At 43.6% G+C, this 16,493-nt stretch overlaps 1 protein-coding gene across 1 annotated transcript in view; it reads left to right on the top strand.

Annotated features, from left to right (window-relative positions):
• TMEM104 (transmembrane protein 104) overlaps positions 1–14,968 on the top strand; it is an 82,599-nt gene extending 67,631 nt beyond the window's left edge. Inside the window, exon 10 of the mRNA XM_035104402.2 lies at positions 12,980–14,968. Coding sequence (XP_034960293.2) covers positions 12,980–13,740 — 761 coding nt within the window. The 3' untranslated portion in view covers positions 13,741–14,968. The remainder of the gene's footprint in view (positions 1–12,979) is intronic.
• Positions 14,969–16,493: the final 1,525 nt, after the last annotated feature.

Below are 16,493 nucleotides of genomic sequence, written 5' to 3'. Positions count from 1 at the left end.
ATTTGATGATATTTAGGTAAAGTTTTGAATGATGTTTCACAAACCAGGACAGATAACCCAAAAGTATAAACATCCTCCAACAATTGTCAGCATGAGAACAAACAATTAGCATGAAGGCAGAATGATTCTAGTAGTGACCAGTGCAAGACTCCATAGAAAAACTTAGTGTTTCAGTCCCTGCTGTTGTTGAGTTCTTCTTGGTGGTCTGAAGCCTCCGTTGGCCTACACTTGCTTTATGTGTGACAGGAGCACTCATTCCAAAAACCCTCACACTTTCTGTCAAACAATACCTGATGAGCTTGGGAAGGCTAAACTAACTTTTCCGTGTTCCCTGTGGAGCTCCGTGTCCTTATCTTTCTGCCACAAATGGAATTTTTAATATCCCCAGGCTTCCAGGCTTTCCCTAAGTACCAATGTTTAGATATAGGCTCATACATATTCATTCCACATCTGGCCAGAAGAACAGTTCCCTGTAGCAGAGTTGTCCACTTCTCTAAAATCAACATCTTCTGGGTCAAGTTGGGCAGACAGCATTTGTTTTCCTCACAGCAGGTCTTGCAAGAGGGAGTCTCATCGCTCTTGAGTTCCCCTTCAGATTTTCTCTTTGTTCTAGGAGAGGAGTAGGGAAGAAAAAGACTATGTGCCTTCCTTGCTGCTCTCATGTGTTACAAGCCTGGTCATACTGCACAGGCAAATCTTCTTTTAGAACATGCTTTTAGAACACCTTGAGCGGGAAACCTTGGCTTTTCCTGACTACTACCTTAGATTGTGACTTCTTTGTAGCTCCTTTAAAAAAAACAACTACATGAAGACGTCATGTTTAATAATAGTATGTGTCGGGCCTTTCCCTGACTCTGAGGTGGGCTGCAGATGGGCTTTGTCTCAGGCATCAGATTAAGGATAGTAGGGTCTGAAGCAAATGTGGAGTTTGAGCCAGGCAGAAAGAAGCATTCCAGGGGTTTAAGGGCCAAAGGCAAACAAGTTATGATCAGGAGACCAGAGGCCTGGACAGGCAACCTGTACTGACAAGGCTGCAAGGGCTTTTGGGGGCTTGGTATGGCCTAACTGACTTGGAGAGACAGTTGACCATATTGGAGGCACCACCATATTTGAGAGGGTCTTCCAACGCCTCGCCCCCACCCTCAGTCACTCCATTTCCACTCCTGGTTCTTCACTCTTCTCTTTGCCCTGCCTATTTTATTTTTCAAATATAGGTATCAGCAGCAGTAGCGCTGCTTTTCACCTTCCCTTACTCTGTGACTGGGTAGGTTGCTAGCAAGCAAGGCAAAGCTGCTTGCCAGCATATACCAGATCCTTCATGACTCCATCTCACCAACATTTTCATTAAAAAAAATTCAGAACCCAAGGCAAGAGTGGCAGCTGATTCAGGCAGTAAGACACTAGCTTTGACACTGCAGAGTTGTTGAGGATGAAGGAGTAAAAGGCATTGGAACACTGACTGCTGGAAACCTTGGTTTGAGACCCCCCTCAACACCTTTCCGTGTGGCATTTGTTGTTTAGTCGTTTAGTCGTGTCCGACTCTTCGTGACCCCATGGACCATAGCACGCCAGGCACTCCTGTCTTGCACTGCCTCCCGCAGTTTGGTCAAACTCATGTTCGTAGCTTCGAGAACACTGTCCAACCACCTTGTCCTCTGACGTCCCCTTCTCCTAGTGCCCTCAATCTTTCCCAACATCAGGGTCTTTTCCAAGGATTCTTCTCTTCTCATGAGGTGGCCAAAGTATTGGAGCCTCAGCTTCACGATCTGTCCTTCCAGGGAGCACTCAGGGCTGATTTCCTTCAGAATGGATAGGTTTGATCTTCTTGCAGTCCATGGGACTCTCAAGAGTCTCCTCCAGCACCATAATTCAAAAGCATCAATTCTTCGGCGATCAGCTTTCTTTATGGTCCAGCTCTCACTTCCATACATCACTACTGGGAAAACCATAGCTTTAACTATACGGACCTTTGTCGGCAAGGTGATGTCTCTGCTTTTTAAGATGCTGTCTAGGTTTGTCATTGCTTTTCTCCCAAGAAGCAGGCGTCTTTTAATTTCGTGACTGCTGTCACCATCTGCAGTGATCAAGGAGCCCAAGAAGGTAAAATCTCTCACTGCCTCCATTTCTTCCCCTTCTATTTGCCAGGAGGTGATGGGACCAGTGGCCATGATCTTGGTTTTTTTGATGTTGAGCTTCAGACCATATTTTGCGCTCTCCTCTTTCACCCTCATTAAAAGGTTCTTTAATTCCTCCTCGCTTTCTGCCATCAAGGTTGTGTCATCTGCATATCTGAGGTTGTTGATATTTCTTCCGGCAATCTTAATTCCGGCTTGGGATTCATCTAGTCCAGCCTTTCGCATGATGAATTCTGCATATAAGTTAAATAAGCAGGGAGACAATATACAACCTTGTCGTACTCCTTTCCCAATTTTGAACCAATCAGTTGTTCCATATCCAGTTCTAACTGTAGCTTCTTGTCCCACATAGAGATTTCTCAGGAGACAGATGAGGTGATCAGGCACTCCCATTTCTTTAAGAACTTGCCAAAGTTTGCTGTGGTCGACACAGTCAAAGGCTTTTGCATAGTCAATGAAGCAGAAGTAGACGTTTTTCTGGAACTCTCTAGCTTTCTCCATAATCCAGCGCATGTTTGCTATTTGGTCTCTGGTTCCTCTGCCCTTTCGAAATCCAGCTTGCACTTCTGGGAGTTCTCGGTCCACATACTGCCTAAGCCTGCCTTGTAGAATTTTAAGCATAACCTTGCTGGCGTGTGAAATGAGCGCAATTGTGCGGTAGTTGGAGCATTCTTTGGCACTGCCCTTCTTTGGAATTGGGATGTAGACTGATCTTCTCCAATCCTTTGGCCATTGCTGAGTTTTCCAAACTTGCTGGCATATTGGGTGTAGCACCTTAACAGCATCATCTTTTAAAATTTTAAATAGTTCAGCTGGAATATCATCACTTCCACTGGCCTTGTTATTAGCAGTGCTTTCTAAGGCCCATTTGACTTCACTCTCCAAGATGTCTGGCTCAAGGTCAGCAACCACACTACCTGAGGTGTACGAAACCTCCATGTCTTTCTGGTATAATTCCTCTGTGTATTCTTGCCACCTCTTCTTGATGTCTTCTGCTTCTGTTAGGTCCTTACCACTTTTGTCCTTGATTATGGTAATCTTTGTACGAAATGTTCCTTTCATATCTCCAATTTTCTTGAACAGATCTCTGGTTTTCCCCATTCTATTGTTTTCCTCTATTTCTTTGCATTGCTCATTTAAGAAGACCCTCTTGTCTCTCCTTGCTGTTTTTTGGAAATCTGCATTCAGTTTCCTGTATCTTTCCCTATCTCCCTTGCATTTTGCTTGCCTCCTCTCCTCCGCTATTTGTAAGGCCTCGTTGGACAGCCATTTTGCTTTCTTGCATTTCCTTTTCCTTGGGATGGTTTTCGTTGCTGCCTCCTGTATAATGTTACGAGCCTCCATCCATAGTTCTTCAGGCACTCTGTCCACCAAATCTAAATCCTTAAACCTGTTCCTCACTTCCACTGTGTATTCATAAGGGATTTGATTCAGATTGTATCTTACTGGCCCAGTGGTTTTTCCTACTTTCTTCAGTTTAAGCTGGAATTTTGCTATAAGAAGCTGATGATCTGAGTTACAGTCAGCTCCAGGTCTTGTTTTTGCTGATTGTATAGAGCTTCTCCATCTTTGGCTGCAGAGAATATAATCAATCTGATTTCGATGCTGCCCATTTGGTGATATCCATGTGTAGAGTCGTCTCTTGTGTTGTTGGAAGAGAGTGTTTGTGATGACCAGCTTGTTCTCTTGACAGAACTCTATTAGCCTTTGCCCTGCTTCATTTTGAACTCCAAGGCCAAACTTGCCAGTTGTTCCTTTTATCTCTTGATTCCCTACTTTAGCATTCCAATCCCCTGTAATGAGAAGAACATCCTTCTTTGGTGTCATTTCTAGAAGGTGTTGTAGGTCTTCATAGAATTGGTCAATTTCACTTTCTTCAGCTCCGGTAGTTGGTGCATAAACTTGGATTACTGTGATGTTAAAAGGTCTGCCTTGGATTCGTATCGAGATCATTCTGTCATTTTTGAGATTGCATCCCATTACAGCTTTTGCCACTCTTTTGTTGACTATGAGGGCCACTCCATTTCTACTACGGGATTCTTGCCCACAGTAGTAGATATGATAGTCACCCGAACTGAATTCACCCATTCCCTTCCATTTTAGTTCACTGATGCCCAGGATGTCGATATTTATTCTTGTCATCTCATTTTTGACCACATCCAGCTTACCTCTATTCATGGTTCTTACATTCCAGGTTCCTATGCAATATTTTTCTTTACAGCATCGGACTTTCCTTTCGCTTCCAGGCATATCCGCAACTGAGCGTCCTTTCGGCTTTGGCCCAGCCGCTTCATCAGCTCTGAATCTACTTGTACTTGTCCTCCGCTCTTCCTCAGTAGCATGTTGGACGCCTTCCGACCTGAGGGGCTCATCTTCCAGCGTCATAACTTTTATATGCCTGTTGTCTTTGTCCATGGAGTTTTCTTGGCAGGGATACTGGAGTGGCTTGCCAGTTCCTTCTCCAGGTGGATCACGTTTAGTCAAAACTCTCCACTATGACCTGTCCATCTTGGGTGGCCCTGCATGGCATAGCTCATAGCTTCTCTGAGTTATTCAAGCCCCTTCGCCACGACAAGGCATTGATCCATGATGCATAGAATGTGTTAATACTTCAGTAAAACATGTGTAAATATGTTATATAAGCTGCCTCAACATGATCCTGCCATTATGTGTCAATGCATGATACCAAATTTGTCTTTGCAGAATTTGCATTTCTTTTTGTTGGGAATTTGTGCTCCTGCTGGTAATGCTGTATAGACTTGACAGAGAGCCTCATTTCAACAACTCTAAGGAGGTTGTGACTTTCAAGGACATGTCGGCTACATGCTCTGAGGAAGTCTTGAGAAGGGGACCTCTCACTTCCTTCAAGGGTCACAGACCAGCCTGAGAACATCCCAAATTAGTAACTGTTGCCCTTTCATCTCATCTTGATCATTACAGAATGTGTTTGCTAGTGAGAGAATAAAGGGCCCCTGACCATCAGGTCGAGTCGTGTCCGACTCTGGGGTTGCGGCGCTCATCTTGCTCTATAGGCTGAGGGAGCCAGTGTTTGTCCGCAGACAGCTTCCGGGTCATGTGGCCAGCATGACAAAGCTGTTTCTGGCGAACCAGAGCAGCACATGGAAACGCCGTTTACCTTCCCGCCGCAGCGGTCCCTATTTATCTACTTGCACTTTGATGTGCTTTCGAACTGCTAGGTGGGCAGTAGCTGGGACCGAACAACGGGAGCTCACCCCATCACAGGGATTCGAACCTCCGACCTTCTGATCAGCAAGCCCTAGGGTCTGTGGTTTAACCCACAGTGCCACCTGGGTCCCTAGTGAGAGAATAGGGAATGGAAATAACCATCCTATTATTTCCATTTGCAGAATTGCACCAGGATCTGCTTTAGTTCTTTAAAAAGTAGCACAACACAACATCCTTTGTTATCCATATCAGAGGTTGGTTATGTTCAGGTGGCTTATGTATGAATAGGTTAGGGATTCCAATGCTTGAAGTAGTACTCCTAGTACTGCAGCTCACTGGGCAAATCACATTTTCTGTGACTAAGCCACCGCACAGGGGTGTGAGACTAAACTACCAATTTGAGCTCTTTGGAAGAAAGGCTGTCTTTAAAAGTAACACATAATCCTCATTCCTTATCTTTTGCCTTATGTGGTTTCTCTCCACTCATCACCTCCACTGCTTTTTCTCTCCTGTGTTTCCACAAATGCTTCATGAGGGCCTTTCCTCAACTATCCAGGAGCCATGTGTAGTTCCAGAGAAATTCTAATCAGCCCTTGTTTTCACAAAACCTGGCTTCTTGCACTCACTTTCCTAAATAAAATGATGAAGGTAACTATTCAGTAATGGTAAATTTTCCTGCATAGTGTTGCTTTTTTTTTCATTTTGCAGCTGTAAATAGTGCTAACTGGGCTGTGCATTGAGGGATTTTTTTAGTAAATAACTAGTGACAACAATAAAACCATATTATAATTTTAACAGGTTTGGCTACCACATATTTTGCCTTTGTTTCTTATTCTCCTTTATCAGATATCTCCATTTCTGGCACATTGTCCGTGTCTCTGGTGTCTCTGGTGTCTCTCTGGAAAGTGTAAACTTGGCCACTGATGTTCTTTAGCTGTAAGAGACCTTTATTTGAGCAGGAGCTGAGCAGCTGGGAAAGCCAATGCTGGAATAAAGGGCATCACTTAGAGCAGGAATGTGCAACCCTTTTCAGCCTGCGGGCCATATTCCCTTCTAGGAGCTGCAGTGGTAGATAATGACCAGAGGCAGAAGTGGACAGAGCAATTAATTTGAACATTACCTTTGTACTGTATAGTAGGCTGGTAAGCGTACACACTATCTGTATCCAGGCAGGCAAGAGACATGATCAAAGCTTCAGGATGTATTTCAACCAGGAAAACACCCAAGGAAGGTATAAAACAGGGCTGGTGAGATGTGGCCTAGAGAAACCCAGGAGCCAGATAAGAGAGGCCTGGAGGGTTTCCCGGTCTGAGGTTCCCCTTCTGCTTTAGACTACCAAAGCATTTGAGTTGTATTCATCCCCATTGCCTTCATTACACGAATACAGATGTGTAGAGAGCTTCACATATGCCCACAAAACCCAGTTTCCCTCCTGGTCAATCAGGAGCTATCTGTTACAGACTATCACCCTCTCTTCATTTTGATTTATCACTGGACATAACTGGGTTTTGGAGCTTTGTCTTCATCTTGCTGCCACATAGGGACAGGAAGATAAATCTAGCCTGTGAATGTTTAGCTGTACAGTTCCAGCAGCACAAAGGAGCAGGATGTCTTCCTATATCCCCTTGACTAGGAAAATAGATCTGCCGGGATAGCTTTGGAGTGTTGAGCTTCACCAGGCCTTTGTGCATTGTGCATTGAAAAAATTCCATGTACTTCAAAACAAGAAACTCGACTGAAAGGGTATGATTTAGGAAGGCAGATCAGATCTCTGCTGAAAAAGGAAAAAGAACCTATTATTCCAAGTGCTGGTACAGTTCTCATAAAGGACAATCAGTATATATAAGTGTTGCATAACTATTGATAGCTTTGCAACGTTACAATCTTCCATAATTGAGAAGGTGCCTGAATTTCAAAAGTACCCATCATCTTACCCAGAAAGTAAGATGATACTCCTTAAATATCCAGTGTGGGATGGGAAGAAGAGGTCATTTCACTGAATTCAGTAGTCAGCAGACCAGGCCTTGCACTTTCGTCACAAAAATAACTTGCTTTTTAAAAAAGGGTGAGAGAAATCGACCAATTCACAGGATTAGTTCTCTACAGGAAGGCAAAATCAGGTCAGCTTTTCGCAGTGTAGGCTACCCTTAAAGCACCTGCCGGTTCAGAAAGGAGAAATAGCCAAGCTCTTCTTCCACCATGACTTTGTGTTTGTGTACCTTTTGGTCTCCGGCTTGGAAAACCATCACATCCTGTGCGGCACAGGGATGGCATGTTGGACTGACTCCTGAAGCAGGTTTGGAATGGAAAATGTGCCCTTGCAGGGTCCCCCTGACTAGCAAGTAGCTACCTGTTTTCATTAGTGGAGTATGCAGAGACATACCAGTCGACATAAAAGGCATTAAGTTCAAGAGTCTGGAAACTGTGGGAAAGTCTACAGGGTTCATGCCGATAGCGTCGCTGAAAGGTCAGCTCCATCTTATTTAAGTGTTTTGTTTGTAAATAGAACATATTTTATTTATAATTTTTATCATTTATACAAAAAGAATTACATTAAAAAATATAAGTATTTCTTGATCAATGTTACCCTTGTGCTTGATGACCAGAAACAAGCTTTTTTATATCCGGCTCTGTTGCTGTGAGGAATAACCGAAGATCACCTCTGTCCATTATGCAAAGGTGATTTCATGTGAGGCTGAGTAACTCTTGCATTCAACAACATATCTCTTTGTGCAGTAATACTTGCAGAAGAAACAGCACCCTGCACGCTTAGCACTGCTGCGGCCACGCAGCGCTGGAGTGCAGAAGTGGGAGGGAGAAGGAAGCGGAAGCAATGTTGCCACAGAGTGTGCATGGTGCTCCATCCATTGGGAAGCACAGTCACTTCTCTGTTCACTCTATATCTTTGTTTTCTTTTCTCAGTCACTTTTCTGTTTTTTCCCTCCACTTCTCACTTCCCTCCGTGGCCCCCTAGTCTCATGCCGTGGCCCCCCACTTATCTGATTTCTGCCTGTGGCCACCTTGGAATATCCGGGGGGGGGGCAGGGAGCCACATGGCCCCTGGTTGGGGATCACTGATTGAGATTGTTAGCTTGTGGGCAAGGGACTGTTTTGTTTCAGGTTGATTTTGTATAAGCTGCTCTCTGAGACACTGGGCTGAAGAGCAGGACACACATGAATGAATAAATACTGAGAGTGGCTTGCGTTCCTTAAAGTACATGCTGCTTCTGGTTTGGAAAATAATGGGTTAAATGAGCAGCCTGTACCTGATAAGGGAACTTGGCAAGGAAATAGGTCAGATCTTCACCCTTGATTGAGCAGAGATAGTAGAGATTTACTGCTTCTCTCTCTGCAGGGGAAGAGGTGCAGAGGTCTTGCAGTTAAATATAGTTAAGCTATGGCAGAGATACAGGACTGGACACCACAAGTCAAATTATTTTCCCCAAAGAGAAAGATCTGGATATCTTCTGCTTGCTTTTTCTGAGAAGAATAACCTGCCTTGCTTGTTCTTTCTTGAGAGCTGTCTCTTCCATGTCACTCCTGCTCTCTTGTTCCTTTGTTCCTGTCAGAATGTCCGAGCTCACAATTCTCTTAAACTCTGTTGAGAATATTTGGTGTCCTTGGGCAGGTTCTAGATGACTTGAAGGGCTTTGTACCTTTGCTGTGGTGGTTTGCAGTTTTTCTGTATTAGTCATTAACAGAAGAGACTTATAAGGAGCAGTTCCAGCTGCTTTATAATGAATCTTTGGCTCCCCCCTTCCCCCTCTTTTTTGTGTCTTCAAGACAGATAATTCAAGGAAATTATCCAGTAAACAGAGGTGGCAAATGGTTTCTAGCAGCTTCTACTGTACAGAACATCTCGTGGCGGTTATTTTTGAATGTTACTATGTTATGTGTTTTTGTGTTTTTATATTTTCAATTGCTCTGTGATCCTTGGATGAAGGGCAGTATAGAAATTTAATGAATCCTCATCCTCATCATGATAGTAATATGCACCGAAAGCCTGTCTGGTCCAGTGGATAGAGATAGACTTGTAACTGGAAGGCCTGCATGCCTTAAAATTCCACCCTTTGAGCTATCTTTTATTATATATGTAAAACACTATTTATTCAAGGTTCCTAATTTCTCTTTATAGTATTGATAATCTCAATCTCAAATTCTTTTCAGTCTCCTATGGGACGGACCTTGAAATATTTGAAGATGGCTAGCATATGTCTTCTCAGTCTCCTCTTTTTCATGTTAAATATACCCAGATCCATCAACCATTCCTCATAAGGCTTGGTTTCCAGACCCTTGATCATCTTGGTTGCTCTCCTCCGCACACATTCCAATTTGTTGATAACCTTTTTAATGTGCCTAGAACGGGACATAATATTCCAGGTGTGGTCTGACCAGAGCAGAAGAGATCCTTGAAAAATTGTGGCAATCTGGTGATGCTTTGTTGCAAAGAATGTTCTCTTTATGAGGACTCTCCAGACACTTAATGGTGGTCATCAAGCAGTACGAGAAATGATGGTAGGAAGATAGCAACCTGTATAAATTGCTCAGATCTTGTTGCTTTGGGTATAAAAAAGTGGAGTCCTTGAAATATATCTATATCTATCTATATATATAAATGTAAACTGGTCATGTGGGTTATTATCCACTTTTCTCCTAAACCACTTCACCGATTGCGTTCAAAATTTGACACAACGTCCCAAGCGAATGTCCGAAGGTTCTTATAAAGTTTGCTAAAACAGATGTCACACCTGTGCAACATAAAACCCCGTGTTTCAGAACACACCAAACAGATAAAAGTGCATGCTGGGAAATAGAATGGAGAAGCAGCGTCTCCATTGCCTGCAGACAATCGGTGACATCACAACATTCCACAGCAACCAACTGAAAACAGGCCTTTACAGACTTTACAGGCCTTTACAGACTAGGCCTTTACAGACTAGGTCGAATGGAGGTACTGACTCGCCTGGGTGGGGGTTGGGGGGAAGAGGGAGTTGGGGGATTCACAGAGATGAGCCGGGGGGGGGGACACAGAATAGATCATGGATCGGGACAGGGTGGGGGTAGTCACAGGGATTAGCCACTGCAACGCGTGGCAGGACCAGCTAGTTGTCTATAAGTATGTCAGTATTCAAATGATGAACTAGAAAACAAAATAGACTTTGACATGTTAGGCCTGTTTTTCATGACAGTTGACCCTTTTATATAGATAGAGTTACATTGGATGCTGGGAAGCACATGTGCCCCTGGTACAATGAGTGATCTTGTGGTTCTGCATAGGCAACTACAATGAAGGGAGCACATGTCTTTATTGAATATAGTGAATATTGTATCTTAGGTTTGATCCCACAATACTCATAGGCAATATAATTCACTACTCAATTTACAGGGGGGCTCTCTTCCTTTTTGTAGCTACTGTTATAGGGCCTTTCAGAATGTGCAGCTTGTCAATTTAATTAAGAGCCCCCTAGCATGTCCCTTAAGCCCAAGCATTGATGTAAAATTTGGATTTATCTGGGTTCTGGTGAGTAGTCAGTTAATTGGGTGTTTTCTGGTAGGCACCCTATTTTTTAGTCCCTGTGTCTCCTCTCTTGGTTGCTGTGCTGTCAAAGTCCATCTTTTTAAATGGCTTTAAATGTTCTGTGCAGTGGAAGTGTGCATTAGCATTCTCTGTGTTACAGTATCTGATTAATTGGTTTGGGACTTCTGTTTCTCAGCCACAGCTAAAGACAGTTTGTACAAATGCCAAAACAGCCCATCTTGGTCCATTTGTTATCCTAAGCAGCCACTCTCCCCACTGAAACACCAAGTTGAGGCGGGGAGCAGGAGACGTTCGCCTTTCAAACACAAAATGGCCAGTCTCTGGAACAAGCACGCCGGCTTTCCCCCATAATTGAGGGGGCTGGTGCCGCCCGCCATGCGCATCTGCCGTGCGACTTGCTTGCTACGTGTGCACATGTCGCATGACATGCTGAGTCATTTCCACACGCTGCACAACATGCTGACGTGTTGCGAGCAGCATGTGCAAGTGATGTCAGCACGTCATGCAGCATGTATACATGGTGTGGGCACGGTCACCATGGAATTTAGAGGCGGCCTGGTCCCCTCCTTGAAAATTGGGGGGGGGAGACTTGGGCCCCATGCCCCCTCCAATGGTGCCCCTGCTCTGGAACACTATCATGAAGGGCTGTAACCTACACAAGAAAAAAAGTTGAAACAAAATAAAAAAAATTCCTTCCAGTAGCACCTTAGAGACCAACTAAGTTTGTCATTGATATGAGCTTTCGTGTGCATTTATCTTGTTTTGACTACATCAGACCAACACGGCTACCTACCTGTAACAAGAAAAAAAAGTTAGCAATCAAAATGATGAGGCCTAATGAATGAACTAAATTTTTTCAGCCACTTCAGGTTTGGGTTTGTAAAATGGTTGCTTTCTGTTTTAGAGGCTGTTATGATCGCAAGGTTCAAGAGATCAGCATAGGAAATGGAAATTGAAGAGAAAAAATAATTTAACAGAAATGAAACTTAAGCAGAAATTTACTACTATTTTGCTTGGTTAATTCATTAGAGTTTTAGAAAACATAATGGAGTGCCCAGTTGTCAAGGAACAAATATTCAAACTGAAGGTCCTTGTGCCCTTCATCATAATGCTCAACTTCCTGTTCAAGCACATCTGAGGGCCCTATTTATTCTTTATTTTAGCTCAGGAAAACTATTTTTGTTATTATCACTAACGTTTAATATATGATATTAGACCTGCTTTGCCTTGCGCCAGCAAATCTTTCAGCAAGCAAATAAACAGTATTATATGTTGCTGTTGTAGTAAATGTCAAGTAAGTGTGTGCTTTATGTCTGCATTTCAACTCTAATTTTCAATGCTTTCCCCCCAGTCCCTGTTAGACCTTCTCCCAATTGAGATTAGTACCAGGCAGCTTGTTTGGCTGTTTCTTATGCAGAACAATGTCACTGTGTTCTTTACACATACCCTAAATTTTAACAAAAGCCAGTTGCAAATATTCCTGTTTGTGTCGTTTACGTAAAATACAGTCCCACTCTTCTTAAACAAATACTGTCAAAAACCAAAGGGCATGAGCGCTCTTGTGCGCTCCTGTGCTGCCCAGAAGCAATCTTTCAAATGCCCTTTCAGCCAAAGCAGTAGTACATGCTCATGCTAGGAAATGTATTCAGTGCACTTTTACTAACATGAATGAGGCTGGGGACCCTGGGGTAAAGAGAAGGTGTTGAGTTCAAAGACAACAGTTTTATTTTATATTTCTTTGAGGACTTGAGCAGCAGCTGTGATGGGTCAAACCCATTTCCTCTGAGGCAGATGCCCCTGAGAGAAAGTGTGATTGCTGGATAACCCTGTTTCAAAGATAGCCAACTGTACTTTTGTATTGGAGTCCCCACCCACAGTGTACAGCCTGGTGCTGAACACACATATTGATCTCCTTGTAGATCTTTTCTTTGTATGCAACGCTGCTTTCTCCAGGGAAGTGTGTGTGTGTGTGTGTTCACCCCCCTTATCACTTGCACTATAGACTGTAGCGATCCAGCACAGAGATTAGAGGAGGAAATATATATTTTTGTGTGCTTAGCTTCTGCTCTGACTTCACCATGTTCCTTTTCTCTCTCCTTCCCCACCCCTTGTCTTCCAGCGTTTGTCGTCATGATAATTATAGCCCTTCTCCGGATTGCCAAAGGGAAAGGGGAAGGTCACCCTCCTTTAGCGCAACTCTCAGGGATCCGCAATCTCTTTGGGGTGTGCGTTTATTCCTTCATGTGCCAGCACTCGCTGCCATCTCTCATCACTCCCATCTCCAAGAAGAAACACGTTAACAAGTTGGTCCTGCTGGATTACACCTTAATCCTGGGTTTCTACAGCCTCTTGTCCTTCACCGCTATCTACTGCTTCAAGAATGGGACTCTCATGGATATGTATACGCTCAACTTCACCAGCTGTGACATTGTCAATATCGCCGTTATCCGCTACTTCCTGGGCCTCTTTCCTGTCTTCACCATCAGCACCAACTTTCCTATAATTGCCGTGACTCTGAGGAACAATTGGAAGACACTCTTCCACCGGGAAGGGGGAACCTACCCGTGGGTAGTAGATAGGATTTTTTTCCCAGTCATCACACTCATCCCCCCCATTATCGTGGCTTTCTGCACCCACGATTTGGAGTCCTTGGTGGGCATTACTGGAGCCTATGCTGGGAATGGGATCCAGTATATCATCCCTGCTTTCTTAGCATATTGCAGCCGAAAAGACACTCAGCTGATCTTTGGAAACGGCACGCTCAATAAACATTTGTCCCCTTTCCGGCACACGTTCTGGATTGGGTTTGTCCTACTCTGGGGTCTTTTTTGCTTTTTGTTTGTGACTGCAAATATCATATTGAGTGAAACTAAGTTCTAATGATGGAACGATGCCATTTGTTATTAAAGAAACTGGAGGTGACTTCTGAGACTTCTACTTCTGATCTTGCACCTCTTACAAACCTGCTAATACCATCTTGAGCTAGATGCTCACTTTATCAATTCTGGGTGCAGTGCTGCTTGTCCTTTCTTAATTCAGATTTCCCCCTTCAAAGTATAAAGCTTTGAGTGTGATCACTCCACCAGGCCGCTGTGGTCGCACAGCATCTCTCTATTTTTGCCTTGATCACAGATTCCCATATAAACTGTCTTTCTTTCTTGTGCTATGATATGTCAGAGGCTGTCAGATATGCATCTCTCCCTCAAGAGTGATGGAGGGGTGAGCCTTGCTGAAACCAGTCAAGCAAGCAGCCAATGAAAGCAAGCAATGATTCCTTATCGTTCTCATGTCCCCTGAGGTGACTCTCCTTTTTCCTCAACTAACAGGGAAGAATCAAGAGCAGGATGGACACAACTAGTTGAATCAGATTTCGTTGAAATGTTTCATGGCGTGGGGTCAACCTAAACTGAAAAAATGAGGGAGAAAATGCCCAGGGGTAGTTTCTTCCCACTCCAACACGTCTGTTGTTTCCTCCATTTCTGTTACAGTCTTTCCAGCACACATCTGCCTTGCTGCATGTAAAATGGGATCAGATGCATAGATGTTACTGTGGATTTAAATGAATACTTTTCATCTGGTGAACATTTTACTTCTGTTCCCTTTTGTGTTTTCTGTATGTAATGCCCAATCCGCTCCATACTTGATTCTATGCAGTGGATGAAAAGGAGGTTGCGGTTAAGTCTGGGTGGGTACCACCAAAGCCTTATTTCATGAAGCATTGAAGGGAAAGCCTGTTTCCACAGGGTTGTTTTTTTGTGTGTTTTTTTTTGCTGCTAAGTCACTTCAGCATTACTGTGGTCCTCTATTTCACACCAGTCCTGAGGCAGCAGGGCAGGCCCTGACTGCAGCACTCTCCATCGCAGGCATGAAGGTGCTAATTACTTGCTGGATGGGTAACATGTAAAAGAAGCACAGTTCTCATTTCCTAGCACCTCACCTGCATGTTGCCAGATGTGGAGGGCAGCACCTAACCCATAGCTGCCAAGTCTCCCGTTTTCCCCAGGAAATCCCCGTTTTTCCAGCTGTTCCTAGCTGAAAAAACGATTTTTTTTTGTTTTTCCCCGGTTTATTCTGGCGTGATGGCCATTTTGGAACTGGGCAGAGCATGCTCAGAAGTGACTTTAGATGCTGCTCTGCCCAGTTCCAAAATGGCTGTAGTGCGACTTCTGGCGCGGCGGCCATTTTGGAACTGGGCAAAGCAGCATCAAAAGTCACTTCTGAGCATGCTCCGCCCAGTTCCAAAATGGCGGCAGCGCTACTTCCGGTCTGCAATTTCCGGCCCAGTCCCTTATTTCTCTGACAGCAACTTGGCAGGTATGACCTAACCACATCTTTATGAAGAAATCATATGAGTAAGTGTAAACAGAGAGAATAAAATCATGAGGGGAAGCTAAAGCAAGAGACATTCATGAAGCCATTGTTTTCTGTCTGAATATAAAGGCAATTATTATTCCCTAAAGCACACTAAATTGCCAAGAGAATTCACTCCTGCTCACTAAAAATTAACCTCATCCCAGGTTCATGGATTTTTTTAAAGGTTCCCGCCACTTTACTCTGCCTTCGACATGACCTCTTTTTCAGTTTATGTAAATTCAAGCTACATCTGACTCTAGTACTGTGCCTTGAAACCTGGGTCTGCCACAGGTAAATCTAAGAGATGTGTGTGAGGGGGTCTTATGTTAAACATAAAAGAGATGCAGATTGGAAGGGGAGCTATTAATTCCTCCCTTGCCTGTGCCTTATTTCCCTCTACTCTGTCCCCTAATGTCACTTTTCCCTTGGCCAGGCTGCTATATCAGAAGTAAGTCAGTGTGAGAGAGAGACTCCTGGTGGGGAAATCTGCAGGGAAACTTCTCTCTTCACCTGCACACCCCTTTTGCTCTTTAAATTATCCTCATCTTTCACCTTCCTGCTTTATACATTATGGGGAAAGGTCTGGATTTAAAGACACAGGTCTGCTCCTGATTGCATGTAGTTCGGACTATAGGATCTTCGCCAACAAGGAGTACTGACCATCATTCTGTGATGAAATCGCAAAAAGCATTTAGGAGATTGCAGAGCTTAGAAGAGGTCATGGGTCACAAAGGTTTTAATATGAGGGAAATTCAACTCTTTTCACTTCAAATATGTTTAAACTGTTTTTTCTGTTATTAAATTTCATCTTCCAAACCCCCGGATTATGCTTGCCTTTTCCGTCCTGGTGTAGCTGTGATATTAAATTTGACATTTCATCAAAGTGAGTTAAGAAATTCAGTGGGTTTTTTAAAAAAATAAATCAAAATTACTATCAAGTTATAATTATCAAAATCAATTTGGTTTTGCTGCAAAACAACAACAGATTGTCGGAAGGTGTGTTAAAAGCAAACACAGCAAATTTTGTAGTGCAACTCTATTCGTAGATAACAAAAGTCCTTGATATGTTCCATAAAGCTATGTTTGCCGACTAGGGGGAGTTTGCTCCAGGCACAATAAAACCTGATGACATCCCTCTCTTCTTCATCTCAAGCTGTACTTGGCAGTCCTTGCTGGTGCATCAGAGTCACCTATACAACCTGAAAGCTTGCAGATAGCTGATGCTGCTCCTTTGACACCAGGTTTCTGAGAAGTGTCTCTGAGTGAATTGGTAAGGAATT

The sequence above is a fragment of the Zootoca vivipara genome, chromosome 2 (genome assembly GCF_963506605.1).
Source record: "Zootoca vivipara chromosome 2, rZooViv1.1, whole genome shotgun sequence".
Taxonomy (NCBI): Eukaryota; Metazoa; Chordata; class Lepidosauria; order Squamata; family Lacertidae; genus Zootoca; species Zootoca vivipara.
Note: the sequence above shows the minus strand (reverse complement) of the source record. Positions and strands in the feature narration are given on the sequence as shown.